We start from the raw sequence: 15,665 nt of genomic DNA, 5'->3' as shown, positions 1-15,665 counted from the left end.
CTGGTTGCTCTAGTGTTTGATGAACCTAAGTAGTTGGTGTGGCAGAGATGCTCCTTCTAATGGTATCAAGTATCGCCCAATAAGTGTGTTGTGAGGCTCAGATTTAGAAACTCTTTGGGTGTCTTGTCTGTTGACTCATTTACACTTTGACTGTGGTGAGTGATATGTATCTCTGTGAGGGAGATGTTTTACAAAGAGCTTCACTCTGTGATTGATGGCTGCCCCAGAGGTGGCTCCTTTGGTCATGGGTAATTTCATTGTAACCGCAGACACTGACGGGGTAAGCTATGAGGACTGTCTGTGTGGATCTGGTAACTTGGTGAAAATGGCTCAATGCTTCTTGACTGCAAAATGTGATACAACTTGCTGGATCCTGGTTTTAGCATCCAGAGTGGCACCAGTGGAGAAAGTGAATCAATACTTGTTTAACTAAGTAGATAAATTGTGTTTTTGTGGGAAAAGACTCCTGTAGAACTACAGGGTCCACAGAAGTGCCCAGTTTGTGAACAGTGACCACAGGCTTGTAGTAGCATCCCCAAGGATTCAGTTGAAGTCCCGCAGACTGCTGTCTGTTCAGTCTTACAGATCTGGCTGGACTTCAGGATCCGGTTCTGTCTGTTTTGAGTCATTGTGGAAGGCTGAGCCTCCTGCCAGGTTGTTAGATGTTGTCTATGCCAGGATTCTGGTGGCTGCTCTGCCATTCATCTGTGGATTACAGAATCTCAATGAGATTGCGAGGTTGTTGAAGAAGCTGAAGTTGGGTGAATTTCAGCAACTGCAGGGGCGTTGCAGTGTTCTCTGTGTTGGACAACGTACATGTACCTTCTCAGTAGGACTCAGTGCCAACTGCATACTGTTCAACAACCAGACCAATCTGGTTTCTTCTCCAACCTTATTGAATGCAAGCATTAATATCGGCAGGACTTTTGTGATCTGTGTTGATTTTTTTAAATTTTTTTTATCACTTTTGTGTTGGGAAAGTGTAGGTACACGGACCCACAACAGGGGGCGCAAATGAACGGACAATGGAGTAGGTCAAATAACAACACTTTACTGTTGTGAATGTGCACAACAAATACAACAGATTACAACAATAGACAAGAGTCAATTCACAAAGGTGTCGTGTGGGCAGGCTCGAAGATAGGAGACGCCTGTCCAAAGCAGAACCGGAACCACACGATTTCCTCCGCCACCAGACCCCTGGAATACTGGAGCCGCCAAGTCCCGAACTCCCAGGTGGCCACTGCCTCCACGTGTCGGACCTGGTACTGCTGGCGAGGAACAAAAAGCAATTAAATGAGGGCGCGTTTGCACCCAGGAATCCGTACGGCAGGAAAGCTACCTCCACCTCTCGTTGGAAAAGTAGTCCACAATACAACGCACAAAGTCACAAAAGAATACTGTCAAACAGTCAGCTGAGGTACGTTACCTTCCAGGTAGAACAATATCTCGGCAAAGAGGTGGAGATGACGTCTTGCTGATATACCGATGCTGATCAGATGAGTGGTGACAGCTGTCATAGGTGATGAGTGTCAGCTGTCACCCCGGCTGCTCCTGTGAGGCGGCAGCGCCCTCTGGTGCCTGGAGCCCGCACTCCAGGCAGGGTGCCCTCTGGTGGTGGTGGGCCAGCAGTACCTCCTCTTCAGCGGCCCACACAACAGGACCCCCCCCTCAACGGGCACCTCCTGGCGCCCGACCAGGCTTGTCCGGGTGGCGGCGGTAGAAATCGGCCAGGAGGGCCGGGTCCAGGATGAAGCTCCTCTTCACCCAGGAGCGTTCTTCAGGTCCGTACCCCTCCCAGTCCACCAAATACTGGAAGCCCCGGCCCATCCTACGGACATCTAAGAGCCGGCGCACAGTCCAAGCCGGCTCGCCATCGATGATCCGGGCAGGAGGTGGTGCCGGACCCGGAGTACAGAGGGGTGAGGTGTGATGGGGCTTGATCCGGGACACGTGGAAAACGGGATGGATCCGCAGTGAGGCCGGAAGCTGAAGCCTCACTGCGGCTGGACTGAGTACCTTGATGATCTTAAACGGACCGATATACCGGTCCTGCAGTTTAGGGGAGTCCACTTGAAGGGGAATGTCCTTAGTAGACAACCACACTGCCTGCCCTGGCCGGTACGTAGGGGCCGGGGTCCGCCGACGGTCTGCATGGGCCTTCGTCCTCATCCGGGCCCTCAGCAAGGCAGAACGGGCGGCACGCCACACCCGACAGCACTTCCGTAGGTGGGCCTGGACCGAGGGCATACCGACCTCTCCCTCAACCACCGGAAACAAAGGAGGTTGGTACCCCAGACACACCTCGAAAGGGGAGAGGCCGGTGGCTGACGACACCTGGCTGTTATGGGCATACTCGATCCAGGCCAGATGGGTACTCCAGGCCGCCGGGTGCACGGCTGTCACGCAACGCAGGGCCTGCTCCACCTCCTGATTGGCCCGTTCTGCTTGCCCGTTGGTCTGGGGATGATACCCGGATGAGAGACTCACCGTGGCCCCCAGTTCCCGGCAGAAGCTCCTCCAGACTTGCGAGGAGAACTGGGGACCGCGATCGGAGATGATGTCTGTTGGGATCCCATGCAGCCGGACGACGTGGTGGACCAGGAGGTCCGCTGTCTCCTGGGCCGTCGGGAGCTTCGGGAGGGCCACGAAGTGGGCCGCCTTGGAGAATCGGTCCACTATCGTGAGGATGGTGGTGTTGCCCTGGGACGGCGGGAGGCCCGTGACAAAATCCAGGCCGATGTGGGACCAGGGGCGATGGGGCACGGGCAGCGGCTGGAGCAGTCCCGAAGCCCTGCGATGGTCAGCCTTGCCCCTGGCGCAGGTGGTGCAGGCCTGGATATAATCCCGGACGTCGGCCTCTAGGGACACCCACCAGAAGCGCTGCCGGACAACTGCCACGGTTCTTCGCACCCCTGGATGACAGGAGAGCTTAGAGCCGTGACAGAAGTCCAGGACTGCAGCCCTAGCTTCTGGTGGGACGTAGAGTCTGTTCTTCGGCCCAGTTCCGGGGTCCGGGCTTCGTGCCAGGGCCTCCCGGATGGTTCTCTCTACGTCCCAGGTAAGGGTGGCCACGATAGTGGACTCCGGGAGGATGGGTTCCGGTGGATCCGACAACTCCGCTTTGACTTCATCTTCATGTACCCGGGACAAGGCATCCGATCTCTGGTTTTTGGTCCCGGGACGGTAGGTGATCCGGAAGTCAAAACGGCCGAAGAACAGTGACCAGCGGGCTTGCCTGGGGTTCAGCCGCTTGGCGGTCCTGATATACTCCAGGTTCCGGTGGTCAGTGAAAACCGTGAATGGCACGGACGTTCCCTCCAACAGATGTCTCCACTCTTCAAGAGCCTCTTTCACCGCAAGGAGTTCTCGATTGCCGACGTCATAGTTCCGTTCGGCCGGGGTCAACCTGCGGGAAAAATAGGCACACGGGTGAAGGACCTTATCGGTCTTCCCGCTCTGGGAAAGCACAGCTCCTATCCCTGAGTCCGAGGCGTCCACTTCAACCACTAACTGGCGACTAGGATCGGGCTGCACCAGAACGGGTGCAGACGAGAAGCGCCGTTTCAACTCCTTGAACGCGGCATCGCACCGATCCGACCAGGTGAAGGGGACTTTTGGTGAGGTCAGGGCTGTCAGGGGGCTAACTACCTGACTGTAGCCCTTAATGAACCTCCTGTAAAAATTAGCAAAGCCGAGGAACTGTTGCAGCTTCCTACGGCTGGTGGGTTGGGGCCAGTCTCTCACCGCCGCGACCTTGGCCGGATCAGGAGCGACGGAGTTAGGGGAGATGATAAACCCCAGGAAGGACAAAGAAGTGCGGTGAAACTCGCACTTCTCGCCCTTCACAAACAGCCGGTTCTCTAATAACCGCTGCAGGACCTGACGTACTTTTGATTCTGTTGTTCAGGTTGCTTTACAGGACAAATTTAGAATTTAAAGGCTCCTCATAATGTTGCTGGACATCATAACTGTACCCCGGCACAGTGATTGCATTGCAGAATTTCAGACTTCTTTGTGGTGAATTCTGGAGTTTGTAAGAGATACAGTGAGGAAAATAAGTATTTGAACACCCTGCAGTTTTGCAAGTTCTCCCACTTAGAAATCATGGAGGGGTCTGAAATTTTCATCTTAGGTGCATGTCCACTGTGAGAGACATAATCTAAAAAAAAAAAAAAAAAATCTGTAAATCACAATGTATGATTTTTTAAATAATTTATTTGTATGTTACTGATTGATTTTCACAGGTGTTCAAATACTTATTTGCAGCAGTAACATACAAATAAATTATTAAAAAATCATACATTGTGATTTCTGGATTTTTTATTTTTTTTTTAGATTATGTCTCTCACAGTGGACGTGCACCTAAGATGAAAATTTCAGACCCCTCAACTTGCAAAATTGCAGGGTGTTCAAATACTTATTTTCCTCACTGTACAGTGCCTTCCAAAAGTATTGGAACACTTTGTTGCTACTGTGACTCCACTGGGTGATTACACTGATGAACTCATCCCATCTGCTCAAAGTGATGTGAATCTGTGAAATCACATGGTGAAGTCAGTGGTTGCAAAGAAAACCCCTTTGTGGAATGTCATTGGGCACATTGTACTAGTACATCCTCAGATGGGTAATTTAGCAAGTTATTTGTCTTGGGTGGAATAATTTGACATAAGCAGTTTGAGATGGCCATCGGCGAGACTCAGTTTGAGGGATCTGTCTCAGTGTAGTTTGCCTGCCTAGATGATGCGTATACAGTCACAATGGCAGATGGAAGAAAGTTGGCAAGAAAGGATGAAGTGAGGAGGGTGGAATGGGAAAAATGTAGACAGAGAATGACATGGAGACATGGTCCTCACTCCTGAATATATGAGGGTTGATTGAGACGTTTTGAGCCCGACCCAGAAAAAGTAGGGTGTGGTTCTCCATTTTTGCATTCTGAGAAACCAACATTCCTCGAGAATGTGTGTCGTTTTGACTCACTGGGTGCAATGATGAGAAATATTGGTTTCTCAAAATGCAAAAGATGAAGAACCACACCCTACTTTTTCTGGGTTGGGCTCAAAGAAGACTGCCCCTCCCTGAGCCTGGTTCTGCTGGAGGTTTCTTCCTGTTAAAAGGGAGTTTTTCCTTCCCACTGTTGCCAAGTGCTTGCTCACAGGGGGTCGTGTTGACCGTTGGGGTTTTTCCGTAATTATTGTATGACCTTGCCTTACAATATAAAGCACCTTGGGGCAACTGTTTGTTGTGATTTGGCGCTATATAAATAAAATTGATTTGATTTGATTCTCCTTCTTGCACAGTCACTCAGTTTTTGAGAACTGTCTACACAGATTTACCATAGAGTGTCTTACTGTGTGTATTTCTTGTGACTTGGAAATGTTCATGTATCCATCCCCTGACTTATCTGAAGAAAACTGACAATTAAACTGATTATTTACAGGTATTATACCAAAGGGGCTGATTACTCATGCAACCCATCATCTTGGCTTTTATATTTTTAATTAATTTATATCAAGTTGTAGATATTTACTTTCAGTTTGTCTAAGGAAGGTCATTTTTTAAATTTTTATATTGAGAAGCCCGATTTACTTTTTGTATTTGAAATGCCATAAACAAATTAAAATGTGTGAAATACCAAGGGGCTGAATATTTTGCAAGGCACTGTAATAATATATTGTCACCTCAACGCATGCCCTGAGTGCAGCTGAGTGAGGAGTTCAATTCACTTCAGCAGGAACACTCATGTCTCTGGAACCTCACCATATAAGGTTAAGAGACATTTGGGAAGTGCTTATGGAGTTATGAAGTCACTGGACAGAGGTGTTTGGAGATGCCAATGCCTTTGCAGAACAAAGGTCCACATGTTTGAGGTCATGTGGAGCACCTTGGGGCGATGCTGTCATGAGTTGGCGCTTTATAAATTGAATAAATTGAAATTTACTGTATATTTGAAACTTGGACAGGTGATGATTGGTGATGACTGGATCATGTGACATGCTTCCCTGAGCATGATCCAGCATGCAGGTACCTCAATGTTGAAGACCCTGGCAAGTGTAGAAGATCAAGGAAACACCCACCTATCACCTGACAGAGGCAGATTGATGGCTGTTTTTGAGAGGTGGGCATGGACTGGTTGTCTGCTTGGATGGTTGCCAACCATGATCCAGGGACGTTCTATTGTGTAGTGGACATGTGGCACCAGTGCATGCTCCCAGACTTGACCTGATATTAAGATGGATATTTTTTTCCAACCCCACCTGTACCTCTGTGATTATGCAACACTCTCTTTATTGGTTTCCTAAATGAATGTGCCAGTGCCACAAACAAATATGATTTTTTTTTGTTTTTTTTTCTTCTGTGCAGCTGGAGATTTGTCTTCTACCTTATAGCATTTACAGCAGGACTCTGCAGTTTAATCAACGTGAGTGTGTTTGCTGACTTTCAACAGAAAATAATCCTACTTTTCCACATTATCTAAGAGTAGGAACATGAGGATGCTATGTTTTTCTTATTATTGGCTGTCAGTGTCATTTCAAAAGTATAATTTATGAACTTGTCATAGTATAATTGTCTTAAATTAACTGTTAATTTAAAATCATGCTTGGTTAATGATTATTTGCTTGAATTCTGCAGACAGCATGGTTCTGGGATCACAGAGAATGCTGGAGGGGTTACCCCAAACAGGTGAAACTTAAACACAATGTCACTGAATTCAAATTATCTGTCACTAATGTTGGAATTTTAGATACAGAAGACTAGATTTTTATCTAAATCGGGATCTCTGCCTGGATCTCTTTGCTGTGCTGCTGACAGGAATGTCGACATTCCTCTAGAGGTCATGGCCTCACCCGGAAAGCGCTAGAAAACAGGCGAACTCTCAGCAGTCTGTCTGTACTGTTACAGATTGCAGCCCCGTCAAGCAGCTGAGCTTTTCCTTGTGGTCTCCACCAGCGAGAGTGAGCGGCTGTGTTTTAGTGCTCCGATGCCTCGGTCAACTTCCTGCCATTGTGTTCGTGTGCTCGTGTGCTGTAGATGTTTTGATTTATACCATTGTGCCAACACATTATGTGAATGTAAAGACACTTCTGTTATGTGTCGGACGCGGTCGGAGCACCGACCCAGCATTTGACAGGACCCAGCACGAAATAAGCAGAGCACGGTTCAAAGGATAACAGAATTTAATAATCATAATGAGTGCAGTGATAAACAACCAAAAATGTCCGCGGTCTGGTAAGGTGAAAACACGACGCGCTCTCAGCAGCGCAAACGGTCCGGAGCCACAGCAGTTCGGACCCAGGGACCCCGCCGACACCCCCCAGGTGGCCGCGACAAACCGAGTCTGTGAAGAAAGAAAACATGAGGTGAGTCCAACACTCTCCACCCAGAGAGACACAGCTCAAAAGGTGTACACAATCAGCAAACACTTCCTGGCTTAAATATATCTCAGCTTCTCACCCTGCAGGCACGGAACAACTCAGTTCAAATCTCCACTGCAGCAGAAGCTGATTAGACAATTAGCATAACGTGACAGCTCAATAACACAAGGTGTGAGGGACACCAAATCAACTGTCATTACTTCATAAAAGTCACCAAAACCAAATTACCTCAGGAAGTGTGCTGAAGAGCATGAGACCTCACCCAATCCTCCTTCACAGACTGTGGCGTCAAACCTGGAGCGGTGTCTGCGTCCGTAATGGTGAGATTGTTCCCCTGACGTCGATCTCACACGTCTGCTCACAAGGTCGAGTCTCTGGCAATCACACACTGTGCATTCAAGGTTTAAGTGCAGCAATCTCTGATCAAGACAGAATACACCACAGCTGTGAGTCCTGATGACCTGCACATGAAAACAAGCCTCAGGTGTTCAGGGTGAGGTCCTAATGCTCAGCCACTCAGTCCTGAATACATACCACCTGGTGGGAAAAACAGAAAACCAAGCCAGCCAAACACCCCAGCACACAACAACTTCCTCTTTAAAAAGCAGGGTGCCAGTTGGTTTGAATTATTTGCTGTGGGAATGTAATATTTAGCAAGTCTCGCATGTACACCGGCTTTCCCAACATGTAACAGCACACACACAGAGCTGTGACTGCTCCACTGTGCAGGAATCCCTGTAGTTTTAAGACTAAAGCCTGGGTCCCACATAATAATAAAGGATGAATAATGAGCCACGCAGCATGTTTTCTTTGCTACGGGAGGGTTTCTTGACCTATTGTGGGAGTTTCATGGCTCTTAGTGGCTCTTCGAGGCATTATCTTCAGTTAACGAGGCTCCTCTCTGAGCGTGGTGCTAATTTCAAGAAGTTCAAAATTTAGCAACAACAGCGTAGTGCATTTTGTGTAGTTACTGCAATGGCTTAGAGGCATTTACGTGGTGCTTACGAGTCTACTAAAAGTACATTATCCGTGCGCCTGGCAGCTACGCAGGACCTGAGAGGCTATTTCTGGAGCGGCTGGCCTCTTGCGCACACAATTCCACGTGCTCTGTGCGCTGGATGCTGTATATAAAATAATTTTGTGGCAGATTAATCATTTTCTGCCAAACCTTGGATGCTGAAAACATCTGGAATCACAGAGGACTGTTTCATCTGGATGCTTTTTTCCTATCTTTCCTGCTCCATGTGGAATGTATTTTGAACAGCTTAAGGTAACTATTTTTAATGTTTTTATAGTTTGATAAAACACTTCCTAGCTGTTAAGGTATGTCTATGGTTGATTTAATATCTTGTTAATGGATCACATGAGCTCCGCTGTGTGTGTGCACTGACGCAGTGACTCATCACGCTCCAAAGGAGCATTTAGGCAGAACACCAGCTCACGAAAGAGTGATTTTTCAATCAATATTGGATGAACACAAAGTTAAAATTTGGATGACTGCGTGAAAGTGGATGTGTCATGTGCCATGGAAGAAATAACTCCAGTGAAGCCGCTAAAAGCAGAGCAGAGCTGTGCAGCCACACAGAAGGAGTGCGCGCAAAAGACAGATTTTGAAGACATAACACAAAGTTAAAAGTTGTTGTATTACAGTGACTTGTAAGCTGCGGAAGAAATAAAGAAATATATATACTGTATGTATATATTTGAAAGTGATCCACAGGTGTATATAATAAGCAGCCACCTCATTGTGTATTGAGAACGGCACCGCGCGCAAAAGAGCGATTTTGCAGAAATAAACGGACAAACACAAAGTTAAAAGTGGGATCATGGTGTGAAAATGACTGTGTTTAAAGCCAGGGAAAAAAATAAAACCAGCAAGCCACGGATGGAAAGGAAGCCAGTGAGAAGGAGCACAGAGGCGGCTGTTCATGAATGGAGAACAGCAGCGCGTGCGCGCAAAAGAGTGATTTTGCAGAAATAAACGGACAGACATAAAGTTAAACGTGGGATCTACGGTGTGTGCGTGTGTTTAAAGTCAACCAGAAGAAATAAAGCCAGCAAGCTGCGGAGCCAACGAGGAGCACAGAGGCGGCAGTCCAGGAACCCTTGGTTTGGTTCTCGCTGGTTTGGTGTATTACAGAGAGGCACATAGAGGCACCTTCATAGTGGATATGTGATAGATGAAAACGTGGGTCATTCTTTGAATAATCGTGACACACCCATGCGTGGCTAATTATTCATGGCTTATTATTCGGTGGGACCCAGGCTTATTTGGCACTTTTGTTAATTAATTTGAACTAATTTTAGTTATTCTTACTTATTATTTTCTATTGATTCTACTCAGAAATGCCTATGCAAGTTACTAGTACTGCTACTACTACTACTACTCGTATTAATAAGAAGGTGGAGTCTATTTTCATTAACTCTTGCAGGCCACATTTTTCTGATTTTTTTTTTTTTTTTTTATGAATTATTTGGTTGAAAAGCTTAGCATGTTTTCAAACCTTCTTACTCATCTGCAGCATATTTCCTCGGGGCTTTTCGGATCATAGCTATGATGCATGTTGCAACTACATACAGTACATACTGTATGAAAACAATGACATGTTTTTGTCTCTGTCCATTCTTCAGCCGATGTCTGAGACTCATTACTGGTATTATATCTTGGAACTGAGCTTCTATTTGTCGCTGCTTCTGTGTGTTTCTGTGGACGTTAAGCGAAAAGTGAGTGTAAGTTCGATTAACAACGTCACAACCACAGAGGTTAATAATGAGTCCGCACTCCCAATGCTGCCTACTAAACGTGAATGTCCCTTCATGAACAGCGACATGACGCCTCCTAACCCGGCAAAATATTAACAAAGTGCTCAGATGCTAATGCATTTTCAATGCGGATATGCGAGTGAACATACTCGGAAAAACGCTTACAAAATATGTGTTAAAATGCCATTTTGACCTGGATACCGAGCCAGTAAAATTAATTTACATTAAATTATGTAAGGAAAGTATTAAACTTATTCTGACACCGACACATTCCCAAATATTAGTGTTGAAAGTTACACGGATCTGATCTGTTCCAGCTGTGATAAATCAGCAGCTGAGCTGAAACGTCCTGCTGCAGCTGCTGTGTTCAGCGCTCCATGACTCATCGATCCATTACAATACATTTATACATATTAGATTTTTACACGATTATCCTTTATTGACCGAGTTTCATTCATGAAGTCAGTTGTGTGGGTACACATCTCTGTGTAAGGCTGTGACTGTAAGTGGCACAACGTGGGTCATTATAATCTGCGAGCAGCAGCTCGGTTATTTAAGGCGCAAAATAAAAAAATTGTTGGTCTTGTTGAACAATTTTAATCACTAACGACAAGTATTTTTACTAGACATCGGTCTAGCAGGAGAAAATATCAACTAGACATAAGTGAAGAGTTAGTGGTCCATGTCCTGGAAGGCAGCATACACCTGTTTATCAGCCAAATGTCACAGACAAAGTGACAAGAATAACCAAAACCACTTACTTGTGGAAGGAAATGTTGTCTCCCTTCTTCCTCCATTTGTGGCATTGCCAACATGTATGGGTTCTCGACGTAATCTCGTTGTTGTTGCACTTGTAATGACAATGACAATAAATCTCATCCATCCATCCATTTCTGGCATATTTCACCTGTTTCTTGACTAGACTAATTGAGCGTCTATACATGCTTCCCACTGATCCAAAATGGCGACCACGCCTCCTTGCCGGGACATGGCTCAGTGCGACTGCGGACTCTAGTTATTATATTAACCTCTGTGGTCACAACCCACATGCCTATTTATGCAGCTGTACTGTACTCCTGTATTTGCACATACACAGTACATTTAATGGTGAACACATCTAGTGGTGTTTCTTCATTATAATCAAATGGCAAAAACTAAAATGTAATTGTATTCACTCAACTATTTGGTTTTAGTTTTTAACAGCATACAGTTAAAATTCTGTTTGTTTTCCATATGCATGGCTAAACTACATCACAGTTTTGCATTTAAAGGGCCCCTTCACACATAACACGAAGTTGAGCGAATGTCATCGAAACCAGCTGCAAAAAGGCAGAAAAAAACTAATTGGCGACCCTCAGAAAAACTCTAGCCGCTGTCGGGAGGGATAGACGGTTGAACAGCCGTGTATGGATGCTGTACAATCCTGCTGTGATGGTTTTGTGCATGGTCATGTGCACGTGCACGAACACAGTGCAACCACATGAAAGGTGTGATACCACATCGCGCTCACACAACAATGGAAGCAATTAAATGTTGTACAAATGTACATAACTCGCCGAAAATGTGTAAGAACCAAATAATGAGAGCGCACAGAACATTATAAGAACAATGAATGTACTGTTTAAATATAATAAAACAATCATGTTACTGGTAATGATGTGTAATTGATGCCTGATGACTTGACGGTCCGTGTTAGAAATGACAAAATAAATGGATTTCATTTTGTCTATTTAAAATATTTCATTCCTGTTATAAAGAGCAGATAGTACAAGAATTATTGTCCTTCTGCCCCTTTATGTTCATGAACCATGCCCATGGACATAAACAAGGAATTAATGAACTGACTTTAATGAATTGATGCACGGCATGATTTGTCCGACCTGCGTTCGATATGCCGTGTGAATGTTGCGAGCATGATCAGATGCCAGTGCAACCTCATCTTGCCCGCCATTGGAATGTGTTTCTTACGCAAGTGACGCGAATGTAGAGTGCATGTGATGTGGCCGAATGGTTGTGGTGACTGCTGTACGAGGCGTTCGAGGTGGCTTTGAATTTTCAAGAGTGGCATTCAAATTTTCCTTCATGCACCATTCGGCCTTAATCATGTTATGTGTGAAGGGGCCATAACTGAACATAATTATAAATCAGCAGAAAAAATGTTTAGGTGAAAATGCAACATGCACGAAAATTGGAAGAGGGTACAGACTCAACAAACATAATTTAAATGTGCTTTAAATTTAAAAAGATGAATTTATTATATTGCCATTTATGTATGATACAAATGTTTAGAATACATAGTCACTTTAATAAGGTTGTTTGACTATTGTGTTTGATGGGTTTTAATTATGAAAATACCGTTGGCTGAGAAAGGTCACACCACTTCCACATGAAGACACTAGCAAATGCAGAAAACACTTATGAAAAACGCCTGCATTAATTTGGTAGCAGATAGTTGCTTCAAAGAAACACACATATAACATACAATACATGCACAATTGACAACAATATGATAATGTGTGTACTGCAGACACACTGAAAATAGCCACAACACAAAAAGAAATTTCTGCCAACAAACTTCTGACTGTTCACTACATTGCAAATAAAATAAGAGCAATCAGAGATTTCTTGCATCCGCCAATCCGGATCCGGATCACCTCCAAAATTCAGTGGAGCCTTCCGTGCCCTAATATCTATCTGTGGTGTAAATTTTGTGAGAATCCGTGAAGTAGTTTGGATGTAATCCTTCTAAGCCTATATAAAGGGAAATCTTGATAAAGAATCCGGATTGGGATCACCTCCAAAATGTAATGGATTCTTCCATGGCCTAATATCTATCTGTGGTGAAAATTTTGTCAAAATCCTTTCAGTAGTTTTGACATAATCCTGCTAACAGACAGACAGATAAATAAACGCTGATGATTTTATTATGTCCTTGGTGGACGTAATAATAAAACATGAAAATATAGGTATCATATGCATAAAATTTTCACAAAAGCAAATAAATAAATGTACTCAGCTCTGGCAACTAGGTAGAGATAATAGAGTGTCAAGATGTACTCAATGTCAGTGAACGTCCTCCGAGCAGAAACTTCCTTTTGTGCTGTCAATGCCCCTGTTGTGTTGTGGCTATTTGTAGTAGATTTGTTTTGCATGCGTTGTGTGAATTTGCATCAGACATGGTATTAAATTAAATTGCTGCATGTGTTGCAGGCTACATTTGTTTTTGTTCTGTTTGCAAGCCTTTTCTCAATTTACAGAGGCTTTTTCCTACAACTGATGCTATTGAATTGATAGATTTGCGAGTTTTTTTTATTTGAAAATGTTTTCTGCAATTGCTGCTGTTGTTGTATTTTGCAAATTTGTCCTCTCACAGCCACCATACCCCACTTTTTTTTTTTCTTTTTCCAATGTTTGCTGGTGTTGCAATTTTTAAGCAATTAAGATTTTTTTTTTCAGGTTTTGAAGCATGATTTGACGCAGTCAGAGAACAAAGCTAAACTAAATACACAAAAACAAAATGAATCTACAGAAATTGTACTGTAAAAAGACATGGACAGCACTAAGAGACACCACCACAGATGGAAATCTGCTGAAGTCACTGTGTGTGTGTGTGTGTGTGTGTGTGTGTGTGTGTGTGTGTGTGTGTGTGTGTGTGTGTGTGTGTGTGTGTGTGTGTGTGTGTGTGTGTGTGTGTGTGTGTGTGTGTGTGTGTGTGTTTTTCCAGGATTTCAAGGAGCAGGTAATCCATCACATTGCCACTATATTCCTCATCAGTTTTTCCTACTGTGGCAACTATGTGAGGGTTGGCACGCTGGTGATGCTGGTGCACGATTCCTCAGACTTTCTCCTCGAGGTAAAATGCCTGAATTTTAATCCAGAATTTGATTTAATTAACACTGCTGGATAATGCAGAACTGGGGCGGGTCCACAATCAGTAATATAATCACTTGAATGAGAGCAGGTTCAGGTCTGTGGCCCAGGCTTTCCATGACTTCCTGAACTCAACCATCAGATGTGTATCTGTATGCGTCTTTGAAATTAAGAGACACTCGGTAAGAGCTTATGGACAAAGGTGTTTGGGGATGATGATGCCTCCTGCTGCTTCCAGTCTCACTATATGATTCTCAAACCTGGATGTTAACCAGTGATCTAAGGTGGCAGCTGGATGTCTTTGGTACTTGGTGTCTTCAGAGGATCATTGGGTATCGCTGGAATGACTTTGTGTCAAACAAAAGGATATGTGCAAACGCTCAGATGAGGCATACCACTTGTATTGCGAGGAGCGATGACATCTTGGCCATATTTCACATTTCTCTCATGATCCAGTTCGCAGGTACCTCAGTGTTGAAGACCCCAGCAACTTGAAAAGTCCAAGGGGACACCCAGACATCGCCTGGCTGAGACAGATAGATGACTACTTTTAAGAAGTGGTGTTGGACCAGTTGTCTTCCTTTCCCAAACATCAGGCACATGCAGCAGGTGTAACACCTGCAGGAGCGTGCTGATGAGCATTGGAACGAAACTTTTAGCCGACTTGGTGTCACTGTCCTTCTTCAGCATACTGCAGCAATGAAACTGAATGCAGTGCAGCACGGTTTAATTAAGCGCACGTCAGAGAAGAACGCTATCAAGCTCTATTAAGGATCACCACTAATCAAGATGGATCAACACGCTCAGTTACGACCTCCACGACATGAGGAAAAATGAGGGTGGTGCGTGACATTTGTGTAAGATTTTTTGACAGCCAAAAACATGCTCCATGAAAATCACGAATATCATGCACCAACACGCACTATTAAGAAACCTATTCAGATGCATTAACTCATGTTGAAAAAGGGGCCAAGAATGATGCAAATTGTTGGGAAAGTGTAGTGACACGGACCCACAACAGGGAGCGTAAATGAACGGACAATGGAAGGAGTTAAATTAGAACACTTTACTGTTGTGAATGTCACAACCAAACACAGCAGATTACAGAATGTACACAAGTCAATTAATAAAGGTGTCGTGTGGGCAGGCTCGACGATAGGAGACGCCCGTCTGGAGACGAACTGGAACCACACGATTTCCACCGCCACCGAACCCGAGGGATACTGGAGCCGCCAAGTCCCAAAATCCCCAGGTGGCCACCGTCTCGGCGTGTCGGATCTGGTACTGCTGGCAGTAAACAAAAACAGTCAAGTGTGGGTGTGTGTACACCCAGAACAATTATGGTGGGAAGTCCACCTCCACCTCTCACTCAATACGTGTTGCAGCGATCCCCCAGAGGAAAAAAGTGCCGTCCTGCACAGCCTCCACAAACTAAGGACCGGTATTCCTGCAAACACTCACAATAGATAGATTTAGAAAGTTACCACAAAGGCTGAGGATATTACCTCTTGATGAAGATGATATCTCGGCAATGTGGTGGAGGTGTCTTCCTGCTTTTATTCCAGATGTGGAGTAGATGATCAGTGACATCTGTCATGGTGGATGGGTGACAGCTGTCACCACGGCTTGTTCCTGAGGCGGCAGCGCCCTCTCGTG

The 15,665-nt window shown here is 45.0% G+C and overlaps 1 protein-coding gene across 2 annotated transcripts in view; it reads left to right on the top strand.

The window, feature by feature from the left end:
* LOC117518651 (ceramide synthase 2-like) overlaps nt 1-15,665 on the top strand; it is a 72,058-nt gene that overhangs the window by 35,998 nt on the left and 20,395 nt on the right. Inside the window, exons 5-8 of one of the 2 annotated variants that reach the window (XM_034179852.1) lie at nt 6,364-6,421; nt 6,634-6,684; nt 10,008-10,100; nt 13,864-13,992. In XM_034179852.1, coding sequence (XP_034035743.1) covers nt 6,364-6,421; nt 6,634-6,684; nt 10,008-10,100; nt 13,864-13,992 — 331 coding nt within the window. The remainder of the gene's footprint in view (nt 1-6,363; nt 6,422-6,633; nt 6,685-10,007; nt 10,101-13,863; nt 13,993-15,665) is intronic. The other variant, XM_034179853.1, reaches the window with a different exon arrangement.

This window comes from Thalassophryne amazonica, chromosome 10 (assembly GCF_902500255.1).
Source record: "Thalassophryne amazonica chromosome 10, fThaAma1.1, whole genome shotgun sequence".
Classification (NCBI taxonomy): domain Eukaryota; kingdom Metazoa; phylum Chordata; class Actinopteri; order Batrachoidiformes; family Batrachoididae; genus Thalassophryne; species Thalassophryne amazonica.
The sequence above is the reverse complement of the archived record's forward strand: the minus strand, read 5'-3'. Positions and strand labels throughout refer to the sequence as shown.